We start from the raw sequence: 25564 nt of genomic DNA on the forward strand, positions 1-25564 counted from the left end.
AAGTGAACTGCAGTTCTTAGAATGCAGAAATCCCAAACTCACAGAGGGCTGTTGCATGAGTCCTGCAAAGCTTGGAAAAGGCTGCAGTTGAGAGACTGAGTCTGGAAACATGACTTCTGTTCTTGCAGATGGGAAACAGAACAGTCTGAGAGTTCCTTAAGCTCGAGTTTATGAGGAAATAAGAGAATTCCTCATGAGAATCTCATATGGCATTAAATCCCACTATCACTTCAGCAGAACCTCGAGCAGCTCCCCAAGACCTTTACCTGGAGAAAAGCTGCAGAGGGACTTTGGAGAAAGGCAGGCAGGGATATTGGCCCAAAGCCATACAGCAAAAAGAAAAGGGGGAATGGCTTCAAACTGCCAGTGGGCAGGGCTAGATTTGGGATTAGGAAGAAATTCTTCCCTGTGGGGATGGTGAGGCCCTGCCACAGGTTCCCCAGAGAAGCTGTGGCTGCCCCATCCCTGGAAGTGTTCAAGGCCAGGCTGGACAGGGCTTGGAGCACGCTGGGATAGTGGAAGGGGATTGGAATGAGATGAGCTTTAAGGCCCCTTCCAAACATCCCATAATAAAATGTACTGGCTGAGGTCTGACCTGGAGACAACCTTGGTGGAAAGCACAGACATCTTCCAAGAAAATATTTACTTGAAAAGGAGAAGCAGAGAGCACAAGACCCCAAAGAGTCAGGGATTGCAGCTACAGACACCTCAACAACTGATTTTGTTTCCACTTTCATTTCATCCTCTGTCAAGATCTGCTAAATGGTCGGGTAACTCCCTCCACATTCATCGTTCATTCTGAGACAGTGCCAGGTTCAGGAGTGCACTTCACATTGTTGCTTCTTTCTCTACAGGATTTTAAGAGCCTCCTTTTATAGATTCTTTTTTCCCCTCCTGAAAGTGTCCATTCCAGGTATTTCACTTGCAGCACAAAGTATGAAAAGGATAGGGCATACAGCCATAAACCACCCTGTATGCAAGAGTTCTTAAAAATATCCCATTTAAAAAAAAAAAAAAAAAAAAAAAAAAGTATGAACATTTCTCAAAAAACCAACCAGATTTTTAAAAGTATTTTGAGTTAATTTTGTTTAGGATGAAAAATAGACACAAAGGCCCCTCTGGGCACCAAAAATATTGACAGATTTTAAGAGAGATGTGTACATGGGCCTTCTGGCTACCAATCAGGCTGTCATGGTCTTCACTCTCACTTTAGAGATGTTGCAAGGGACAAAAGCAATTCTTAGCCTGTATCATTTAAGGAGAGAGCTGGATGATCCTGCAGGTAGAAACCTTTTTGACTACAACAAATCTTGCTTTACTGTTCATTTTAATCCAACTTTATGAAGTCCTGAACAAGGGAAAGCCTCCTGCTTCCACATGAATGTTTTTCTTCTCCACCAGACAGCCCAGTGTAAAATGGCTTTGGCAAGCAGCTGAGAAGAGGATCCAACTTCAAGACTTGTCTGCTACCATTGAGAACAAAGCCCTTGGAGGTGTCTGCAGAGCAAAAGATAACAGAAACACTGCTAATTGTTACCGTGGGAAAGCCTCACATTGGGAATTTTTAAATGGCAGCCTAAGAGGCCATTTCTAGGCACAGTGAAACCTCAGTGGGTGTGATAACTCCATGAAATTGTGGAAATTCACCTCAAGAATCTAGAACAAGGAATTTCTAAAGTCAGTCAGAGTGGAGACTGGAGTCTGTTCTGAATCAGCAAATTTCCCTTTTTCCAGGGCAAACACAATGCTTAATGGGAAAGGGAGAGAGCTACAGCAGCTTCTCCCAACAAATTCTTGGCAGATTCCAGCTGTTCAGGAATCTGTTTAACTTACAAGTATAGATAATGCACTTAAACCAGGGACTTTTTATTTTAGCATCTCTTGAGGACTGAGAGCAAGCCTGATTTAAAATAAGAAGTGCTCTTGTTACTGGGACTAATAACTTGTCTCAATTCAACTAAGATGTGCTCTAGACTGAAATCCAAAATTAAATTCTAAACCTCAGTGAGTCACTCATGGGAGTAGAAAGTTTTGACATTAAATAGCTAACACTACTCTAGAGTAACAGAATCCTAGTGCTGTCCAAATAAGGAAAATATCAATTTGTAAGAAAAATTATTGATGCTGGGACCTTTGAAAAGCAAAATTAAAAACCTCCACCCCCCCACCCCGCCCCAAAAGGTACACAAATACGGCAGGCTGGCACACCTCCATAATCCAGACCTGCAAACACACCAAGTCTAGCAGAAAGGAAAAAAAATTTCCCTTACCTGCCTGTACCTCAGGAAAGTGGTTTTCATTCTCAGCTTCCCCTTAACTTGTGTTTTTAGGATAGCTAATGAATGTATTAGGTAATTCAAGTGATGTGTAACAGTACGGTACATACATAATATACACATTAGTATGTCTGGAGTGCTGGGCATCATCACAGTACAGCAACCTACAGCAGATCTGGATCTAAATCACTCCAAGGCTGCACACCAAGGGAAAAAGAAACCCCATCAGGCACTTGGAGATTTTCTTTTGATTCTTTGGAAGTGAAATTCAAAGAGAAGGAAAAAACCAGAAGAAATAGTAATTTAAAAGAATCAGGTGGGATAGTCCACAGAAGAGCTGTTCCAGGAATTGTTCATTCCACATTCCTCTGAAGCCAGTCTTAGTACATGTCCCACAGGAGTGCAGAAGATAAATCAATTCACTTTATATCTATACACACACACACTTGAAACTACCTCTGTTAACTTACACCCATATGGTTTGGAGTAGGACAAGAACCAAAATCCAGCCCACCTAAAAAACCCACTGTGTAGGGGGTTTTAACTACATTTATGGTCAGATATGGCAGCATTCATTCAGTAAAAACTGATCAGATGTTGTGACCACCCTAACTTACATAATTGTATCTGACCCGGCATCTTCTCATTTTGGACTTAAGTTTATAAAGCAAACTTCACCCCTCAGAGCTCCAGTGAGCTCCCACAAGTCTCTAAATAAAAAATAAAAAAGAGTAGGTTGGCTGCACTTTAATTCTCCACTTTGACATTCTCAGAAGTTTGTTGGATAGAAGCTTTTCTTAGACAGTGAACTGTACATCTTCTTTGCATACAAATACTGTAAAATAACTGTTTACTTGTTACTAGACTACCACAAGTTGGATCAAAAGCCAACCTTTCCAAAAACGTGATGTTTCCACTAGGAAATGCTGACACCATCATACTCATTTCAGAAACTGTGATTTAAGCATGGCAGGATTTTTGAAAATTTTTCTTTTTTTTTTTTTTTAGAGGCAAATAGGGAAGATGTGAATAGCAGCCATAACAAATATCAGAGAGAAAAACCAGTACCCTGGAACAAAGCAACCTGTGCAAAGCTCAGTTATTCCAGTTGATTAACCAGCTGTTCTAACAAGTTTGGTCTTGCACAAAGTCTAGTTTCTGAAGCTTTGCTTCTAGAACCACAGATTGCAATGAAAAGAAATTAATAAACTGTTAATGGGTTACCTTCTGGAAGAAAGGCTTCCTCTTTTTGCCTTCCTGTTATTTAAACAGTACAATAATTCAGTGTACAGTTCCAGCCAACACTTATCAATGTATTACCTATAAAAATTCAGCATATTTTAAAGAAAGTGGAAGAGTATGTGTCATTTTGAAAGTTTCTCTGGAAAGTTCTACTGAAGTCAACAGGAGAGCTGAATGTGCCCATCCCGTGTGAAAGCAACAAGCACCAAAAAAAACTGCTCATTAACGAGAACAATTAACCTTTCACCAAATAATTCCAGATAGACACAAGGAGAACATGTACCTCTATTGTGGGATGAGTATTATGCTTATAAGCTGTGTACAGAGGAAACTGAATCTGAAAGATTTTTGCCACACACAGCAGCAGCTTCTCCTTCTCATCAGTGCTCCATAAGCCAAAAGCATCCGTGCTCTTTGTGGGCTCCTCCTCGCTCAGGATACAAGTTCTTGCGGAATCAAACTTTTTCTCTAGAGATTTTTGTCGCTCTCCATTTTCTTCTTCGTGAGACTCTCTTTCTACATTCAGGGGCTCATCAGCATGATTACTCTGCTCTGGCCATGTTGAATCTATATTAATAGTGCAATGTTTACAGAGCTGGTCCCGCAGAGCTTGGACTTGGGCAATCACTAAGTTAATAAGCGCACAAACTACTTGGTTAAAGATCTCCAGATGTTTATACTCCTTGAAACAGCACAAACATTGTCTGTAAGAAAACAGAAGAAAAACATAAATAAAAATTCCTACAGTTAAAATCAGGCAGGTACTTAACCAAGAGAACTCTTCACATTAAAACATGTTAAACAACAAGTTATTTGACAGAATCATAAAATAAAGGAAATCCAAATGAAACAGACTCTACCCAGCAGCAAGTGGGAGTCACAGAACCCTCCTCCTCGAGAACATCCCATTATTTCCAAATGCTTACCAAAACTATCAAGTAACTGTTATCATTGAGCAGCTGCTACAGCAAGTAAAATATAGAAAAAAAAAGTCCTGTGGGCAAGGTCACTGTGCTACTGAAGAAGTCACGTTTTTCAGTATGTTTCTGACTCCGTTTCCTCATCTGGCTTTCTCTGTTGCTCTTTACTGCAATAAATCATCCTGACATTCTTGTCAGCTGTGTAAGAACTCGTTATTGTTATTTTCAAATCAACAGGGCTCCAAAGTAATTTTATTTTTAATGGAGTATTTAAGTTCACTTCCTTTATCTGCATTTGCATGGTGATCCCATGCACATTGATATCCTTTATCCGTCTAGGAAAAAGCAGCTCAAGTATCTTCAGTACTTTCTTCACTTGGCAGGCTCAGCGATTATTCCCCTGATTATCTACTGACACACTGCAAAGAACAAGAGGGAAAAACCCTACACCCTTTGACAATATCATTAAAAAAAATCAATTAAATCATGAAGTTCAAAAACTCTAACATATCTAGTTGTGGGCAAGGATAACTATGTATGCCAAATAGATTCTGGGTGCATAAACCCCTAAGGTAGGTACTCTAAACCTATTGTCTGGGAACAGCTGCTTCTTCCATACAAACAAGCACTTCCCTCATTCTGAAAAAAAAAAGGTGGAGGATATTCCTGTAAAAGGATTTAAATCCTGGAGAACACAGAAAAGAAAGCCATCATTGCATTGTCCTTACAGAAAATCAAAATTAAAGGCTACGTGCTTGTAACAGACTCTGGGAGATGGACTCAGCTCTTTCTTACTCAAATTCTGCTACATAAACTGGGAGCTTTCTTGCAGCAGAGATCTTCTCCACCTTCTGTTAGATGAAGAATAATGGACTCCAGTCCACAACCAGAGTTCTGAGATATTAAAATAATATAAAAATCACATGTACCATTTCTAAAAGAAATCAGCAGACAAAAGACAGGGCGAGAAATCATCAATAAGTAGCAATTAAAAATTTTTCTGCAACCAAAGCATTTCACTGAGAAACTGGGATTAACAAATTTTAGTTTTTAGGGAAAAAAATCAAGAGAACCCAGAGCTGTGACAGGTAGAGGGTGCTGCCTCTCTTGATGGAACACAAACATGCCCTTGAGCTACAGCTCTTAAAGCACATACTTTCTGAATACAGACATTTATTTTTTTTTCAGTGGGTTAAACAAAAACATAACATTCAGGATTCCCTAATTCCAGCACAGAACAGTGACTGAAGCATCTAAACCCTTTTGTTCCATCTTTGCAGGAAGAAAAATCCCGTTAATATTGTATAAATGGAGTGTGCCCTTACCCATGTGAAAAACACTCTTGCCATTTACTTGTAAATGTATTTCCATATTAACAAATGACAGCAAGGGACTGCAGGCAAAACCCAGTGTATCCTCAAGCGTTTGTCCTGGGGGAAAATTATGTTCAAAAGGTCCACCACTTATGCCTACAAATTACTGCCCACCTCGGGTATAACAAATCATCCTCAATAACAATGAAAACAGTCTGGTGAAGACTTCTCACATATTGGAGAATTCTTTTCCAAGACAGAGGTATGTGCAAAACCTCTAAGTCTTCCTCTGTTGGAATGTGGAGCTCACAGGAAGAAGAGCTCCACCAAAAATTGAGAAGATCAATAAAAAATGAGCATGCTACTTCTTCGAACGTAATGATTTCCAGAAGAAAGCTAAAATGGAAACACTACATGCAGATGGAAGAAAAAGGTGCTCTTCAGGACGTATTGCTAAATGATCTTCTGAAGGAAAGCAGAGATTTAAACTGCAGACAACAAAGTAAAAAGTGGTTTTTAAGGAAGGCCTCAAACTCAAAACAAGCAGAACTCTCAAAAGCCCATTTGGCAGAGTAGAGACAGGATATGAAATTAAAATGTCAAGTAAAACTCCTTCCTGTGACCTCTTTGTTAGATTCTCCTTTAAACAGCATAAGGACTGCTCTCCAGACTTCTCCAGTATGAAACCACTACATATGGAAGGTAACAAGGAAACCAGAAGAAAAAAAAGAGCTAAATGTTATCCAGTCTTTATTTTTTTTCTTCAGGTTGGATTTGTCAAGCTGTAGAACAGAACAAAACTCTGAACAGATGATGACCTGGAAAACTGGGTTGCAATTGTTCTCTGACAAACCTGGGATCTAGGACCTGTCACAAAATGACAGGAGTCTGGTTTCTGTGCCTGCTGTTTATTTTGATTTAAAAACTCCTTCTCTGTGTCTAAAAGTACATGGCTTTTAGAAGAAAATGAACTTAACTTATAATTTTTGGGCAAAATGAGAAAGAGGATGTTTCCACTTTCACAGGTATCCAAAATCCATTTTTTTTCTTTTGCAATCTTCTAAATACCCAAGTAATGTTTTCCAATTTATCCTCTACATGCTTCCCCCAATATTTCTTATGACTTAGTGGATTCAGTTCGGTCTTAAAACTACTGCTGAACACTAAATTCCAAACATCTTTACTGTAAATTCTTTCTAAAAAGTAATATCCATATACTTCCTTGTGCTGAAAGAAGTAGCTGAGAAGTAAGAATAAACTATTCTTCAGCACAATAGCTGGTATCATAACTTTAAAGAAACAATCCCAAAACAGTAATTTAAATACTAGATTAAAAGGAATAATGTAGTTGATTTAAGACAACCATGTGCAAAGCATTTTCTTTATCAATTTAGTAGCTATGGGCTGCAATCCTTCAACGCCTTGACTCAGAGTATTGGGACATGGAGGAAAATTTAACATGATGGTTCCATTCAGTCACCTTTTTTTAAAATCTTCTTAGCCTACCCTGCCTCTGCAGAAGACGGTCACAAAATTTCACGTTAAAGCAGCAAGGCACATTGTTTGTCACCACAATATAGCTATTTGTTTTTCTACACAATTATTACAGCCTCCAGAATGCCAACTGCATTCAAAATATGCTTTGCCCAAAATGCACTGGGTAATGAGTTTATTTTTATTTTCTAAGTAGTAAAATAGCCTCTACTCCCCAAGTATCACTTAGCTACACAATAATAATTTGCTAATTCTAATCACCGTACTGTATTTTAAAAAGGGAAACTGCTGTTGAGATCCAGCATCCTCAGCATTCAAACTCAATCCAAAATTACCTTTGCGTCCAGGAACTGATGTAAGCAAATATCTTGAGGGCATGTTCCTTTCTGAGCTGCAAAGCATCACCACCTTCAATGTCTGATACTAAAGAAAACAAAAACATAAATACATCAGGAAGGAAAAAACCCAATGTGCAGTTGCTCTGTTCTTATTAGAAATTACCTTTGACAGCACAAAAAATAAATACTGAAGCAAAACCACGTAGATTTGGTTAAAAGAGGTAAGGTTTAGATGCAAGTGACTTGAAAACTCTTAGTGCACAATGTTCTTGAATACCACTGCAAAAATTCATGATTGAGACCAGACCCTTCTCGTAATCCTATTTTTATGAAATATTCCTCATAAGCTTTCTGGGAACCCCTATCTGATGTGCACTTTCAAGTATGAACTTTCAACAAGTTTACTCATTAATCAGATGCCTTGGGTTTGGTTTTTTGTTTTGCTGGGGTTTTTTTTCCGCTCTGATTTTTAAATGTCTGCATTTGAGATGACCATGAGACCTCAATTTCCTTTTCCTGATCAAATAAAGACTGGGAAAAACAAGAAAACAAACAAAAACCAAACCACAACAGAACTACCAAGATAAGAACAATGTGCTGGGTACATATAAGGTTATTTCAGACTGAGCTGATGATTATTGCTTTCAAATATAGACACCTCTATCGTGACATTTAACCATAATGAATCACTAATCGGCAAAATGATAAAGGCTTACCACATTTATTACAGAGGAAACCAGAACAGTTCTGTACTGAGTTCAAACCCCGAACACTTCACTGAGGGATTATCAAATGCCCCACTTCCCTCTAAAAATGCTTCTACACTCAAATAAGGCCAACATCAGTAGGTCCACAGCTCCACTTACGCAGCACCTTATTTATATCCCAGAGCACTGGATTCTGTCTCCTGGCCACACACCTTTCCCCAACTACCAGTGCACAATTCTTGCTTCCTCCTTGTCTTAAATTTCCAAACACTTGTACAATTATCTAACTGCTACACAAATCAAGGTAAGTATTCCTTTTAAGTGGATCTTTGCATTTATAACACAACTAAGTTTTCATCTCCACATTTCACAAGAAATTTCAAGTATTACATGTTCACAAATCCACTTCACAAGCAAACTTTGTGGGAAAGGTTCTCGAACAGCAGCAAGCTCTTCAGAATCCCTGCCTCAACCTTCTCTCCAACCTCAGCCTTGCAAGGTCCTGTGTGATCCATCCACACAGGTTTCCAAAAACTAAAGCTAATGAATGTCTGTGGGCATGGATCAGAAAGCAAAGTTCAGAAGAAAACCACTTCACAGCATAATCACACTGAACAAATACTTACGACTTCTTTGAAATAAGGATATCATGTATGCACATACATCCACATTTTCATACATACAAATATAAAAACATCCCAAAAGCAGCCTCTGAACAGGATACCATCAAACTTTAAAAACCACTTTTCTGTCTCACTCCTGTAAGGCTTTAAAGATCCTACGCAGCACTGGACAAAGCACAAGATGGAGAAGCAGACTAAAAGATGGGTACCACTCAATACCACCTTTTATTTTAAACACCACTAATTACCATGACAGTTGACTCTCTCAAGGCCAAAGCACAGCACTGAAGAAACCAAGAACTCCATCACACAACTTAGGTCAAGCCTACCACAAAAGACAGATCCTTAGCTATAGATAGTATCTAAAAAACCAAGAAAACAACAAAAAAAACCCTGCCCAGCATCAAAGGTTCATAAATCTCTGTTTTCCCAATTTTGTCAGCATTGTTTCATTAAGATGAATTCCTTCAAACTTGACAGAAAAACTGTTGGCAATTTAGTAGCAACAAAGCTAATTTTACCTTGTAGGATCTTACACATCCATTTCTAACACTACTTTCATCCCCTCATCACCCTGATTAAACACACACTGTACCAAGCAGGACAGTAACTCCAACTTCCAGAGCAGCTTTTTCACTGCAAAAGTTTGAATCACTCCCAAACCTCCCTCTTTGAGATTATAAAGAACTGAAAGTTAAGCAAACTGGCCCCTTCAAAGCTACAATTGCCATGTAAAGGGGACAGAATAGAGAAGTTATGGAAATACTGAAACTAATGCCTCAGGTCAAAAAATAGGGAGGTATTTGCCCAAGTTGGAGAAACCTGTTATTTTCCTGTTTACGCATTCTACATCTCACACACTGACCAACTTCAACTGGTCTTATTTATTAAATCACTGCTAATTAATACAGTGGCTACAGACATGATTTCCCTTTGGGTTTCTGTACCTAGAAATAATACTGAGTTTATTCCTGAAAAGACAGGAGGCACCACACTGAGGCTGCAGTTTTCCATGGAGCTCAGCTAGGTCTGTGCTACCAAAACAGGCAGTGACACGTGGCAGGGCTTCTTCTCCTGGACCTTAGGTCGAGTTCTCTTTTGCTCCTTAGCAGAAATTATCTTGTTCACCTCTTAATTTGTGTCCTCACAACAAAATTTCAATTTTAGGCTTTTGAGTTCCTCTCCGAGTATCAGCTCTGTGGATACCCCTGATTTACAGCACCTCTGTTTAGGGACACATGCAGCTTGAAGCACAGAAACAATTGGTTCTGAAGCATTTCTAAGATTTTTTTAATTGAAAAAAGTACTTACAGAAAAGCAATAGGAACAAACACACTCATTGTCAGTCCTGGGCATTTTCTGATTTCTGTCAGTTCTGTAAGAACTTCCTTGCCACATGATTTCACTTCCAAATGATGGTGTCGGCCTCTCCTTTTAAATTAGTTCTCTTCCACCTTGAATGGGCCAGTAGTTATACCAGACTCATTCAGTTGTGAATAAAGCAAGCCCTTTATTCTCTCCCATGCTCCAGCATCCTGCCATGCCTCAGAACCTCCTCAATCTGCTGCCTCCCCACGTTCTCACACTTTCACTGTTTCAAATCCAGCAGTAACAACCATGTCAAACTTTTCCAAAAACTTCTACTTCACCCAGCCTCCTTCCTGCAAATTGATTTGGTAGACAGGACTTCTCCCTAGTTTCACACCTAAGGCAGTGATTCCCACAGGATGCACTATGGTATCCTTGTGAGCTCTGAGAGCCTCTGAACCTCATCAAAGTGGCAGCCTACGTGCTCTCCCCAGTAAGAATCGATAATATGTGCCCCAGAGCTTCCCAGCCACGCATTCCAGGATCTCTAAGTTTCTGTCTCAGCAGTGGCAGTCCAATCCTAGGCTCAGCTCCTTCGTGTCTGCATTGGCTGCTTCTTTCTCCAGGCACTCACAAGGCAGCAATATCAGAGATGTTCTCCTTCCCTATCTCTAAGCTCAACCTTCTCCTCCTTCCTTAAATTTGCTCTACCAAATCTTTCTTCTCAGTTAAAGCCTCTTAAACCTTTCTACCCTCCAGTTTCCCTCTTACTTTCCAGGCACACAAACACCTTCATCCTGAACTAGATCCAATTCCACAATCAATATATCCCAATTCAAGCCCACACTAAAATGGCACCTATAGCCATGCATTTCAAACACCATCAGCACTCCTGCGGGAACCCCGAGAGACAGTGAGGGAACCGCACAAATCCAGCTTCCAATCCAGCTGAAAACTACCCACATTCTTGCTGGCTTTGTAAGCCATGGAATACTCAGGCTGGCAGTTTGAGAGCAGGGGAAGCTAGGAAATGTGAGGAATGTGAAGCTGGGAGAAGTAAACACCTTTGCAGTAACCAGAGTTGTAAAATTGCCACACCCCATCTGGAACAACTTCACCCCAATATTGCTCATCTGCAGGCAAAGACGTGGTTACTATTAAAGTCTCAAAAAACCAGAACACTGAAGGCTTTAAACAGATCCATTCAAGACAGAACTAACCAGCAGAAAGAGGAAGAGCAGGATGTAGGTAAATTCCAGCTAAATATATTCTACCAATATAATGCAGTAAATGGGGTCTTTCCACATACTTGCAAGGGCTCATCTCACTGAGTAGTCACAAGATGGTTTAGAGATCTTTTTATCACAGTAACACCACAGAAGAAAAAGCTGAGCTGCTTAACTAACCTGATTTAACATCATCTAGTCTATAAGTTTTCAGATATTCTTAAAAAAAAAAAAAAAAAAAAATCAGACTGACTTAAAGCGTAATTGTTTATTCAAGTAGCTGATGAGAAGCCAAAACACACAATGGTCAAAGTAAAAATTTAAAACATTTCATATAAAAAAAAAATTAAAAAATAGTATTTCCTTGCTGTTTCCCCAGTCTCCTGTTTTACTTGGCCAGCTTTAAATGAAACCTTGGGTGATTTACCTAATCTTTCACAGAAGGGTGATTTGCTAAAAGTGTGTTACAGTACTAGAAACAACACTAGCTCCCAAACTCAGAAAAAACCCTATAAATAAATTGACTAAACCAAAAAAATGACAGAAGATGAGAAAAATACAAATCAACTGCAAAGAACAGGGCAATACAATTTCAGAATACAACTGTGGCCAAATGAAGCTGAGCTCCTAAGTGCATTTTTAGCAAGAACTTCAGAGCTAGAGGAACACACTGTAATTAGACCTCAAGGACAACCATCATGCTGGACTTGTGGGGAATATCTTATATCCAAAGGTCACTTATCATACCAAGTACAAAATCAAATGGCAAGCAAAAATAATCACTTTTGAAAGCATACTTTTTCTCTACTTTCAGAAACACAACCTAGTCAAAAGTAAATAATACAAAACTCTTTAAAATCTTTAATTTCTCCATATTCCAAACTGTAACGAGGTCCAGTTGCATATGGATTGTGTTCCCTCCCCCTCCTCCCCCAAGCCTCATCTGATATCAGCTTCACATGGGAAAGACCAGATCACTTGCAGAATGAACATTATTCTCAGAAATTGTTCACCGGTACAGAATAAACAGAGGAAATGAGCCATACACTAAACAAAACAGCATTAGGAGCAATAACACTAATCTTGTCAGAAATATATATGTATATAGATATAAAAATGTGTAACTTTTTGTGTGAGTACCATTGTTCGCACAGAGAACCAGCACATTTTTTTCAATGCATTGAGATGTTTTCAGTGATTAGTAGGGGGTTTCTTTTTGCTTAGGATCAACAGCATGTAAGATGATAGCCACAGAGTTCAGCATCTCCCATCCCCTTTCTACTTTCACGTATTAGAATTACTTTTTTTTATTATAAAGAATTTATGACTGCCTTAGATTGATTCACCACAGTTCTTCCCGACCTTTATTGGAGCCATCCTTGACAAGTATTTAATAGGACAGCATCAGCTTGAAGTTCAATGGCCAGAGTTTAACTGTCCAGACTTCCCTACAACTTTTCAGTGAGGAAAAAACGTCGTCTTTCTACCTCTCTGTCTCCAGAACACAAAAGCATCCCAGAATACTGACTAGATATGCATAATAAAAGAGAAACACAACTGCAGAATGTACTAGAAAACACAAAAAGTTAATTCTTTGGTATTAGAAACACTGTTCAAATGTCAGGAACAATCAGATCTGTAACCCCCAAACACTACAGCAATACAATTCTATAATGGCCTGGTTAGGGTGCTTGAGTGCCTTTAATGCTACCTTGATGATACTCATCACACCACCAGAGCACTCATCACACCTCCAGCCCACAACACACCTCAACTCATTTTAAGTCTACATCAAACTCTATACTTCTTGTATTTATAAATATTACAACTCGGTAAATAGATTGCTTTCCTGCAAGATTTTGACTATGAAGTATACAAATATTAAAACACAAATATCGTGAAGACAACATAATGGCTTAAGGACAGGAATTAGCAACTTTAAGAGTCTCATTTCCTTAAAAAAAACAAGCTGTACTTGTGTCAGAGACAAACTTTTGAACAAAGGCAATTTCAACAAATCTGACAAAGGTTTGCAAGTCTAAACAATACCGTGTTCTTAGGAATGGAAATACAGGAGCTACTCAAAAGAATAAGGAAAAAGCAGTTACAACTGGTGTCCCCAACGTCATCTGCTGGTTATTCAGCACCTGAGTAATTCCTCACAGCTGCCATGAGATCAGAAGCACCTAAGGAATTCTAATTCAGTATTCCAGTGCACAGCACAGTTGCACAAAGAGCAGAACAAGCCTTGGTATGTTCATCAACCAGACAGCATTTCTAAGATACAATTTCACCAGAACAGGGAAATCAGCTGACCTCAGGTAACCGCTACCTTTTATCTCCTGTTTCTCTGCAAACACCAGCAAGTTCTCTCTTTCAATCTCTACATTTCCCTTCCCATCCCACCTCCCTTATCTTCTCCAGCAAACACCTGTTCTCCTTTAATCATAATAAGTTAATGCAATCTGGAGCAAAACAGCAGCAGCTGGCTCTGGGCAGCTGTATGAAATTGAAGAATTGGCACCTTGCAGCAGTGATGCCACCCTAAAGTTTTCATCATGCTAGGTCACGTTTGCTTTGGGTTAAAATGCCCCCTTTAGAATGGCTGCAGAAGTCTACCTAAGCCAACAGCTGTCCTTAAGAGCATCTGACAACTTTCACCTTCCCGAAGAGAACTTGCCACAGGCACTGCTTCCAGGAACAGTTCCACACTGTTTTAAATGCAGTTAAATGCTAACGAGCAGACGATACCCAGATTTACCCAGCACACTGGAGCTGGGTCTACCCAGAACTACCCCAGTCAACTACAATCTAAATAAACTCTTAGATACAGCATCTTAAGTGTAAAACAGCACGAGCCACGCCAGGTCCAGCAGCAGCACTGCACCTTCCACACAAAGCCAAGCCCAAGTTGCTACACCATGTAAACTCACACTGTTCCCACTCAATGAGCCACAGCTCCAAGTTCACCAATACTGAATCCAAGAATGCCTAACAGTGGAAATCTGGCCTGGATAAAATGGGAATGTGAAATACGTAATTCAGGTTGGATTATGCCAAGGACTGAGGAACAAGCAGTATCCCATGCAGCACAGAGTGGCACGGATACAGAGAAGGAGGAGACTCCCATCAAAGGTTCAAAGAGCAGAATGTGCTTCCATCAGTTAAACACTGTGTAATGCACATACAGCCTTTCTGATCAAACACCAGTAGGAAATGGGGTAAGACCAGCTTGTGGAGTATCTGGCTGGGAATGGAATAAACGGGGCCAAACTGCACCTTGCTCTGGCTCTGCTGGCCCAAGAAGAGTCTCCAGGAGTCTCCACATTGTCCTTTTCATACCCCCAGCTTCTGAGAGGGCTCCCCGGGCCCAGCACAGCACAGCAGGAATGTACAAAGCTGCTCCCAGCCAGTGGGATGTCCACGCTGCTGCATTTCCATGGAAGCCTGGCAGTACAGCAGGGCTGAGCCTGGGCCCAGGAGCGTTCATCAGCACTGGTTCCATGTCAATCATATCAGACAGAAGGAGTCTGAAGGATCTGTGGGATCTCTGCACCTCCTAATGCTTCTGTTATCTTGGAATTCTCAGCAGACAAGATATTGCAGTCCTCCCTCTCCAGGGAAAGGCAAGTTACATATTACTAAGGAAAAAAAACCCCAAAAAGCAATTTCAAAGCATCTGTGCCACTCATTGGAGTTTAGCAACAGAAAAAAAAAAAAAAAAACCCAAAGAAAAAGTAGCAGTCTTATTTCAGAGTCCTATTTTAATTCAGGATTGTGAATTGTCTTTGACTCCAAGATGTTACAATTCTGGGAAGACTGTGGTTTTTTCTTTATATTGAAGTCGTCATAGTTCCTCTTTTAATTAAGAAAAAACCAACAAAACAAAACCAAAAAAACCATCTCAATTTAGGCAGTATTTCCACAATCAAGTCTGCCTGACATCACCAAAACACATACTAGATGTGGAAAGTCAGGCTGCCCATCATAATATTTTGACAACAGCCACTGCAAGTTTCTTAAGGAATCAATGCAGGATTGGACAAGCACTGCATAATTCCAGCATTTCCTAGCATATCACTAATTATCCCAAGGTAAATTTCAAAGCTAGGGCTGACACCGACACTGCCAAAACTACTGCTCAGATAAAGGATTGCTTGCTTTCAGTTTACAAGAGAGTACTTGCATTCTTTCCTTTCAATAACATAATGTATCAGTACTTGAATGACTCTGCGTTTGAATAATTTTTCTCTAATACTCCAGCTCTGGACTTCTTTAAAAATACTCCTTTAAGGTGAAGACATAGAACTCAGTCTATCAAACTACTTCGTAAGTAAAACAAAGATTTAATTACATGAACAAGGTTCCAAAAACTAAAGAGGTTTTCTATTAGTCTTAATTAGAAGTAGCAAGGAATGCAAAAATTAAAATACCTACTCCAGGAAGCATTCTATTTTCAAGAGAGAACTTTGCAAATTAGTTCAGCTGTACTACTTGGCACGCTGTGAATCAGTTTCAGACAACAACAGCAGCCTTCCCCCACAACCAGAAAGAAAAGGCCCACGACTGAGCCACCCTGGCCCATAAGAAGCAACAGATTACCAGTAGATTTACAACAAAAGCATGTAATGACTGTGCTCCAGGTTTCAGGGACAAAATCTGTGAGAGGAAAATATGATTAATTCATTTCTTACAAAGTATATTTAAGCCTCCTTAAACAAGGAGATGAGAGGTAAATGGGCAATGGGTCATTATCCTCAATGGAGCTTCAGGCAGTTCATTGAAAGCCCAGGAAGAGCTTGCTCAGCATTTGAACTCCAAGGCTTTATTTGTTTCCATCAGCACAGGTGCAAGCAACACTCATTCAGAAAGGACAATAAAATCCTGAGGAAGGATAGGCAAGCAATAAAGTCACTGTCTTTCAACTTTCAGATACACACTCAAATTTTGCATTCCTTTGTGCCTGATAATCTGTATTTAGTAAATCTCTCAAACACACAATGTATTAGGTAATTTGCTGGCTAAAACATATAATTTTTAGAAGATGATGGATTGAAAGAAATAAGAGAAATAAAAAATAAGAGATGGCTGAAGGCAATGCATGGGGTCTATACAAGTACATCCAAGACAGCAGTGAAGTTCCCTGACAAGCATCCCCCACAACCAGAAAATGTATTTACAGATGCCATTTTGATATAAACAAATGTTTTTACAGGTCTCATATCAGCAAGTACACATGGGGCAGTATCTGTAGCTATGGCTACACAGAGCTCAAATCCAAGTCACTCTGGAAAGACTCAAACTGGCGCTGTTGTTCAGACCATCAAGTTTCCAAGACACTGATGGAAACTGATTTCCATTTCTGATCAGCTTGATCAGACTGCATCTACTCTAAATACTACATCAGCAGATCAAGCACTGACACCTGTGACTTGAAATACTGTGGTATTCAAGTTTCACGTCATACATTAAGGAAAGAAAGTAGTTTAGAGGAAAAAATAGTTCACCTTTAAGTAAACCAGCAACAGTTTGTTGTTAACTGTGAAAGAAGTCAGAGACCAGCCAACACAGACAAGGATTTACTTCACTGACTGTCCTTCAACTAAGCAGGAGAACTTACTTTTACCAAGCTTTTGAGCTCACACTCCCCAGTGTTATCCCGTAAGTTCCAAGAAGGAAAAAATAAAGTTTTCAATATCTTGTATCAATTGTTGACTGTGAGCCCAGAGTGTAATCCCACCATGCACCTCCTGTCCAGAACACAGGTGCCTGACAAGGGTGGATAAACTGTGCTACACATGCCTTTCACAGACAGCCCATTTCCCAAATTCCTCAGTAGATATTGATATTCTGGCCCCTCTACAGCTTTTCTGGAGCTGCCCTCCCAAACATGCCACTGTCCATTTCCAGCACTGTTCACAGCTTCTCCAAGCAGATAGAGCACAGAAGTGAAAGCACTGTCAGTTTTGTTGATGCCCACGGAGTTCAGAATGAAATCTGGTGAAGAGATCTGCAAAGAACAGAAACTACTGGCAGAAAATGACTCTGTTTTTCAATTCACACCCACTTAAAAGTAATTTTACTGCTGGTGAAAACCATGGGGCTTGTATTGAAACCTAAATGATGAAGAATTTAATAGTTACATGTCACAGAATAATAAATAGGCAACCGAACACTTCCTAAAGATGAAATTAAACTCTTGATAAAATTTATCAAATCCCCCCAAAATGACCTGGGAAGCACAATAGAAAGATAAAGACAATGACTGTTGAACAACTGTAGTGGCACAGCATAAAGCATGTATCTCCTGCTTCTATACACAATTACATAGATTAAAAACTCTCAAGTGGAAGTCAGTGCAATGAACTGGAGGCTTCTTCAATGTGTGGAAAGCACGGAAAAAGGCAAAAGAAGTTTTGCCACTCACCTCCTTGATGGGAACCAATGGTCTGCAGGGATGCTGATCTAGAAACCAAGTCTCAGTTGTCACGGGTTTCTCAAGTCTTATTTACAGCCCTTCTACAAATTAACTGAATAAAGGTCAACTCCCAAAGGTGCATTTTCCACAAGGATTTTTTCTGACTAGTTTCAACTTCTTCCACCGGTTGTTCCAGCACTAAATCTCATGAGCAGTTCTATACAAATGCACAGAACTGCAATGCACTTGCACCAGAGCTCCCTTGAGAAGCTCACCATACATCAGACGCACTGGATCTGAACAATTCCAGAAATAAGACTTTGCAAATCTACAAACGAGCTGGATATTTTTACTAAGTGACAAGAACACCACAGAAATCCTCACAGTTGCATGTCCATGTTTAGCATTCAGATTGCAAATCAATTCCCATACAAGGAAAGGAACAAAGTGGAAAGAACGGCTTCTCACCTCTTCACATTTTCAAGAAATTGCCAATTTGCTGCACAAAATGAAAGAAGAAATCACCTCAATATCAGCTTAAACAACAGAAATTAAATGGCCACAACTCTGTTTAATTGCAGCATGCTGTTACTATGAGCAGCACTGAGTAATCAGCACAACCACTTGCTCCTGAGGATGGTAAGAATCTTTTTCACATTGTCCCAACATCCAGACAACTACAAAGGTGTAGCCTGGGCTACAGAAACCCCTATTAGCTACCTGAAAAGAACTCAAAGAAGTAAACAGATCCAATAAAAGGAACCAAGAAGTAAACATTGCTCTTCCCTCCCAATCACTTAAATGCCAAATCACAGCGTGCTCATCACTTGGACACAGAACACGATTCCAGGATTTGCTTTTCTGACTCAATGTCAGTTGAACACAGGAAGACGGGAGCAAACTGCAGTGACATGGAGAAATCAAGCAGCAAGGAGTTAAAACCTGTAACACAGAAAGTCTGGATCAGCAATTTTACTGTTTAACACGGAAGAAAAAAGAAGCAAAAAGGAATTCTATGAATTAAAAGAATGGGCGAGGCTCATAATGGCCTGAAGCGTCTCCATGGCAGACAAAACCATCAATCCTCCCAAAACCAAGGCATCACCTCCAAGGCAGGCCAAAGGAAATGGAGCCAAGTCTGCTCTCCAAGATCCTGCCCCCTGAACCCCAGAGTGACACTGAGCCCAAGCATCTGTAGTGCCCCACTACACTCTGCACCACCTCTGTATCCAAGGACAGCCCCAAGAGCGGCTCTGGTAGAAGAACTGACACCAACAACATCCCAGATAGCCTAAAACACATTACCTTGGACTTGGCTCAGGAATTGCTTGAGACTTGGGAACTTGAAAACTACCCTTGTGGAGGGAAAGCAATATGGCACCAAACACATCAGAAGAATAATCACACAGGAAGATTTCCTACACGGGAAACATGATGACTTCTAGCTCTACACTGATCAAGTATCTTTTGAATGTGAAGCAAGGGATGCTTTTCTTTTCCTCTCTTGCTCTCTTCATTTTCCTTGAAGTTATCCACTAACTAATCCACTCCACAGTGGTAGAGCCTCGTGGCTTTAAGGATATTGTTCCAAGTACTTCCAACAGAAGATTTCCCTATATACAAAGAAAAGCATTTCAGTAAATACTCGTCAATGGTCTGTAACTCACAACAAAACTCAGCAGAATGGGATTTACGTAACTCGTCTTCGGCATCACTGATCAAGTGGCTTGAGCAATGAGAAGGAACCAGTTTGCAGCAGCCTGAACAGGAAAAGTCTCAGGACAAAATCGTTTCTGATCACATCAAGTAACATGAACCGAAATAATTGTACAGAACAAAAGCTGAAATATCTTTCCAAAAATAGAAGCCTTTTAGCTACGAAAGTCACAGAGCTTTTCCTTCAATTGCTTTACAACTACAAAGAAAACAACTTTGTCTTAGTGTCACCTTCCCTTTCACTTTAGAAAGTTCACAGTTATCAAGGATACAAGTTCCTCCTTCCATTTTTTGCCTCTGTTTACTCCAGTTCATTTGGAGTAGCACCTCAGCACAATCCACAACTGCAATTTGGCAGTACTGCTATAAATAAAAGGTTCTTTTCATTTTCCTTTAAGCCTGGCGGCTCATTGCCTTAAAAAGGGTCAAAGCCAAAAGTAAACAAGAAAAAATTAGTGAATTTCAGTGTTATAAACAAGTGACTTTCTTTTCTTCAACAGGAGACAGCAAAGATCTATAAGGTTGGGCAGTTACCCCAATAAATCCTCCATGGCACCTCTGCAGAGGTTCTGAACATGGAAATATCATTTAAGGGGGGGAAAAAAGATGAATCTTTTAAAAAACGCAGGAAAAAAAAGGAAAGAAAAAAGCCATGCAACAGAGACAATTTCTACAGTTTTGCACAAGAGGAATCATCAAACAGCCAAATGAAACTTTAGATCTGCACAAAACACTAGAGGTAATCGAATAATCAATCCTGAAGTTTACAGGTAACCACTGAACAAGTGAGAGCAGCTCTTGGAGACCAAGTGATGTTAATGATGCAATATTTGTAATAATTTTATAACACACCCTCAATATTTGAGTTCTCACAGCATAAAATATTGATCCTCTCCAGATCCCAAGGAGCAAACTGAATGCTGCAATGTTTCGGAATACAATTTCTCACCTACCTCAAGGTAAACATACCCTCATCCAACCTCCAAGGCTACTCTTTGTACCTCCTACATGCCAAAACAACATGACAAGGAGTCAAGCCAAGAATCTCCAGCATCCAAATACAGGGCTATCCTGAAACTACACAAACAGTAAAGCACTCCAGTACCTCAAGGGTTTTATGGACCTGATCATTCTGGGAGCAGTTCTGCAGGCCAGCTGACAGTGATAACAGACAGAAAACAACAGTGTGAGTCCACATTCATCTCCTGTGCTTCAGTAAACTGGGGGGGTGCTTTGGGTTGGTCCTTGGGGTTTTTTATTTTTCTGGTTTACTAAAGAGAAAACATAAGGTGAAAGACAGCCTGCAAGCTGGCATAGTAGAAAAACATCTAGAAGGCTCTAATCGTCAGTGTGAACTGATTCTATAAGATTTTAGAGATGATTGGAAAAAAAAAAACCCAGGCTAAAGAGGTAGTAATTAAAAAAAGTGAAGCAGAATGCTGGGAAGAAAACAAACTTTGTTCCCAGAAACCAAGAACTGGGAATAACCAAGGCCTACCAAGGTAACCTAAAACCACGGCTGCCACTACATAATAAAACCTATTTTTCCATGTTGTAATCTTTGTTTCTTACTTTCATAAAACCCAAACCAAACAAGAAGAACAAACCAAACCTAAACCAAAATCATCTACGGGGTTTTAAGTCAACACACATCAAGATCAGCTGCAGTCCCAAAGGGAAGCCTCGTAGGCAACCAAGCTGAGCTGGGCTCTCTGGGACACGCCACGGCCAGGACTGTGAGGATGCTGACTCAGGACTGGTCTGAGAACCAGACTGGCACTTCCAGCTAAGAAGAGGCACTCCCAGGCACACAAGGACAGTCTTGCACTCAACAAACACTCAGCACGGAGCACCACATCCTCAAGACTTGGGAGTGAAGCCCCCACAGGGATGGCATCAATCTACAGGCAGCTCACACTATGCCCATGGCTCCAGGTGGGACACAGCAACCTGCAGAACTCCTGTAAGAGACCTGAGACAGCAAAGCCCACCTCTGATGCTCCATTTCTGTATTTTCTGGCTCACTTTAGGGTTAAGATTATCTGGGTATCCGTGCAGTGCCCAGCAAAACAGAGCTGTTCTGATCAGGGCCTCTGGACAGCACAGAAATGTAAATATTACACAAGAACAAATGAAACTCAATATAAACCCTCCTAGATTGACAAGACCTGGCATCCAAAGAAACCAAGGAATGCAAAGTGTATCAGGGTTCATTTTGGGATACAGAATGCTGTAAATTAACATAAAAGCACAGAATGTCCTCAATGCACTTTTCCTGTAAAATCTGTGCACATTTAAATGAGCCCCTATAATTAATGCCATGAGAATCTGTTCTTAAGCCTTTTGTAAATAAGTGGCCTTATCTTAAAAAACAGCCCATTGTGTCTTCCCTTTTTTCTTCTAATAAAGGCTACTAAAAATGTTTATATTGTGGAAGATTAATTAAAGAAAAATCAGACTCTTTATAGACTTCACTCCTATTAAACCTTGCCTGGGATAATGTAAATGATGCTAAGAAACCTACAGTGAGAAATTAAGACTGTTTGCTCTGATTGAACAGATTGTCTTACTGTGCAAAAACTCCTCTAAAGTCTGGGCATTTCATAGGGGAATTTGCATTTTACTGAGTTCCTGGATCAAATCATAACTTGAAATTACTACTTCTTCTCAGGAACTAACTTCAAGATCAGGGAATTTACTGGGTCTAACATGCAGATCAAATGCTGAAAATCAAGATGCTGCAAGAGAAGAAAAAGAAATATATACCAAAAAAACCAACACTGCTGATTCTGCCCACAGAATATTGCCTGCTTCTCATGCTTAAGCACAGCAATATATGTTAAATATATACATGCACACTTGCACACCTTTGGCCAAAAAAATAAGCTTTTCAATCCACAGGTTTCCAGTTCAGCACCTCAGGCAGCCCCTGAGTGCCACAGACCCAGGACCATTGACTGCCTGTGACAAAACCAGGCCTGAGGACCTGGAGTCTTCCCAGGACATAACCCTGGGCCTACACAAAGGTCACTGCTGCTGGACGAAATCCCCAGCTCTGCACACTGTTATGGGGTGTGGGTTAATACTGTAGCAGTTTGCAGTGGAACTAATATGCTTCTGATAAAAATATGCCTGTTTGTTGGCAGAGCTGCTCAGTTTCACCCTTCTGTCACCCATCAGTTGGTAACCTCTTAGGAAGAAAACAGGAGCTTCCCACGTGTTCCTTCCCAAACACCACGTTGAGAGCTGCTGTCAACTCCCTTTCCAAGTCACCTGTCATGCAATTGATACCAAATTATATTCTGTAAACATTAAAGCAAATGAAGACAAAAGCCAATGTGTGGCCATGTAAAAATGTTTTGTTTAGCAAGAAGATTGTAAAGCAAGGAGATGCTGTTTCCTGGACCTCTCTGAAAACCCTGCTTGGGTAGTTCCGGTGCAGAGCTGCTCCCAAATGCTCCGTGGGCAGCAAAGGAAACGTTTTGCTGGCAGCCTGTGGCTCACACATTTCGGGCATGACCTCATTCTTTACTACCACTTTTCATTTCTGCTGCAGTGTTTTAAAAAACCAAGGCTTGACATCATTTTTGTATTATGTACCTTTCATTATTACTTAAGGAACACAAATAACTCAACTGGAAGTTACAAAAGAAACCATCCCTCCCTCACAGCTCAGTCTCATCCAGTGAGAAGGGAGCACCATCACATGTCTTTGTATCCAAACACACACACACCAAACAGTTCTGGTGAATTTCAGTGTGCTTCTTTCTCTGAAGGGAAGGCCAAACCTAATGTTACTTAAACAGCATTTTTGGAAATTAACTACATAGCAGTAGTACTTCAGAATTTTCCTAATAGATTTTGACTTTCAAATACATATTTCCTTCTACTTAATAGCAGAGATATATCTTGTATAATGCAGAACCATTAAATTATCCATACCCCAGTTTGCTATATATATATATATATATATATATCTATATACGAAAAGAATTGTTAAAGTGATTGAAGACCTTGCTTTACCTGTAGGGAAATATCTGTCTACATCAATCCCAATTACCTTAAAACACCTGTAAAAATCAATTCATACTGGAATTTCAGGGATTCCTTGAAATACCAAATTTAATGTGGCAACTTTTTTCTACATGATCATACCAATCCCAATCAAGTTTAAGCAACGATTACTTATCAATCCATTCAAAGCAACTGAAGTTTTCTCTTCCAACAAGAAGCTATCATATACCATCGATAATTTAGTCTTACGTTGAACCTACTGTTTAAATAACCATTTGGTGTGTAATACCAACATAATCTGACTTATTCCAGCCTCTGAACTCTCCTGAAAGTTACTTTTACACCTACATTTTTACTTCTCAAAGCTGGCCACCACTAAATATTCTATTTCCCCAGCAAGAAAGAAGCCAACATTCAAGCACTGTAGGATCCTAAGGAAGAACAAACTGCACATGGAAGTGGGCCTCAGGAGAGTGAGGACAACTCTACCCAAACCCTGTCCTAGGCAGCATTCTATGCTCCACTCTCCTGGAACAGGATTTGCAGTGTAACCAGGAAAAATGCCATGTTCAAGATCCAAGATAGTTAAACTTCCCACTAATCACAAACTTCAGCTGGTAAGTTGTTTCAGTTCCTCAGCATCCGTACAAATGGTGGTTTTTTTGGTCTTTGTTCATGAGGCAGAGCTCCTGAGAAGCTGGGAAGGTACCTCGGCTGCCACGGAGCGCAGGTTCCAAGGGACACACGAGGCCTACAGGGAATTTTGTGCCCTTAACGCTCCTGATTCCAGCGGCAGCGGGGGGAACACCTGCTGTATCACCCCTCCGACCCTGCCGGTAACACTCGTAAAGAGAAAACTTCGGGAGGGAGCCAGAGACCACCCCCGAAGCCGAACACCCGGGAGCACCTTCCCAACCTCGCCAAGCCGAGCCAGGCTCCTCCAGGCGCCGCTTCCCTCACAGCTTCGGGAGAATCGGTGCCCGAAAAGCACCTGCACCGCGTACCGAGGCCAGGCACAGGGAGGAGAAGGCAGGATCACTTCGAGCCGCCTTTGCTGCTGCTGCTGCTGGTTAAAAGGGACCCAGCCCAGGCCCGGCTGCCCCCGGAGCGGCTCCCGGGCAGCTCCTCAGCCCGGCCAGGCCTCGCCGCGGCTGCCGGGGATGCGGATCCCGAGGGAAAGGGGGGATGGAGCGGGGACACGGCGGCGGCGGGCCCGCCCCAGGCCGCGGGGAAGGAAGGGGGAAGGAAGCGCCGAGCAGGGCATGGAGGGAGCTCCTCCATGGCCGGGGAGACAGGGAACCCCGCGCCCGGGAGGCCCGAGGCGGGCGGGGAGAGGCGAGGAAGGAGGAGAAGCGGGGCTGTAACCCGGTGCAGAGGAGGGTCCGCGGGGTCCCGGCCCGGGGGGAGGGAAGCGGGGGAGGGCGGCCGCACTTACTCTCATTTAACACCTCCAGCAGCTCGGCGCAGCTCTCACACATTGTTCATTAACAGCAGCAGCCGCCGCCGCCGCCTCCTCCCGACCATTGATTGATCCGCTCGGTGCTGCTGATTGATGATTGATGGGGGCCGGGGCGGGGGTCACCGGGGGGGAGGGGAGGGAGGGGGCGGGAAGGAATGGGAAGAGAAGGGGGGGGGGGGGGGGGAGAGGCAGGGGCCGGTCTGGGATCCGGGGCGGCTGATCAATGCAAATGAGCCTGTGGCGGCGGCGGCGGGCGGCAGCGGCGGGGAGGAGGAGGAGGAGGAGGAGGAGAAGCCGAGTCACTCACTGGCTCCCAGGGACTCCACGCGCCGCCATTTTGCTGAGGGGGAAGGAGGAGGAGGAGGGGACGGGAGCGAAGCGGGGGACAGGGCGCTCGGGCGCCGCTCGGCAGTTTCCGACCAGGCAGGGGGAGGCGAAGGTGGCCGAGTCCCTCCTCCTCCCTTTTCCCTCTCGCCCCGCCTTCCCACCGCGGTTCCGAGCGGCGGGATG

General features: G+C 41.5%; 1 protein-coding gene across 8 annotated transcripts in view; it reads right to left on the reverse strand.

Moving 5' to 3' along the window:
* Positions 1–25179, reverse strand: part of USP34 (ubiquitin specific peptidase 34) — a 112375-nt gene extending 87196 nt beyond the window's left edge. For all 8 annotated transcript variants that reach the window (XM_039569383.1, XM_039569388.1, XM_039569389.1 and 5 more), the window contains exons 1-3: positions 25031–25179; positions 7581–7668; positions 3802–4222 (exon numbers count right to left, since the gene is read on the reverse strand). In XM_039569383.1, coding sequence (XP_039425317.1) covers positions 3802–4222; positions 7581–7668; positions 25031–25073 — 552 coding nt within the window. In that variant the 5' untranslated portion in view covers positions 25074–25179. The remainder of the gene's footprint in view (positions 1–3801; positions 4223–7580; positions 7669–25030) is intronic.
* Positions 25180–25564: the final 385 nt, after the last annotated feature.

The sequence above is a fragment of the Corvus cornix genome, chromosome 3 (assembly GCF_000738735.6).
Source record: "Corvus cornix cornix isolate S_Up_H32 chromosome 3, ASM73873v5, whole genome shotgun sequence".
Taxonomy (NCBI): Eukaryota; Metazoa; Chordata; class Aves; order Passeriformes; family Corvidae; genus Corvus; species Corvus cornix.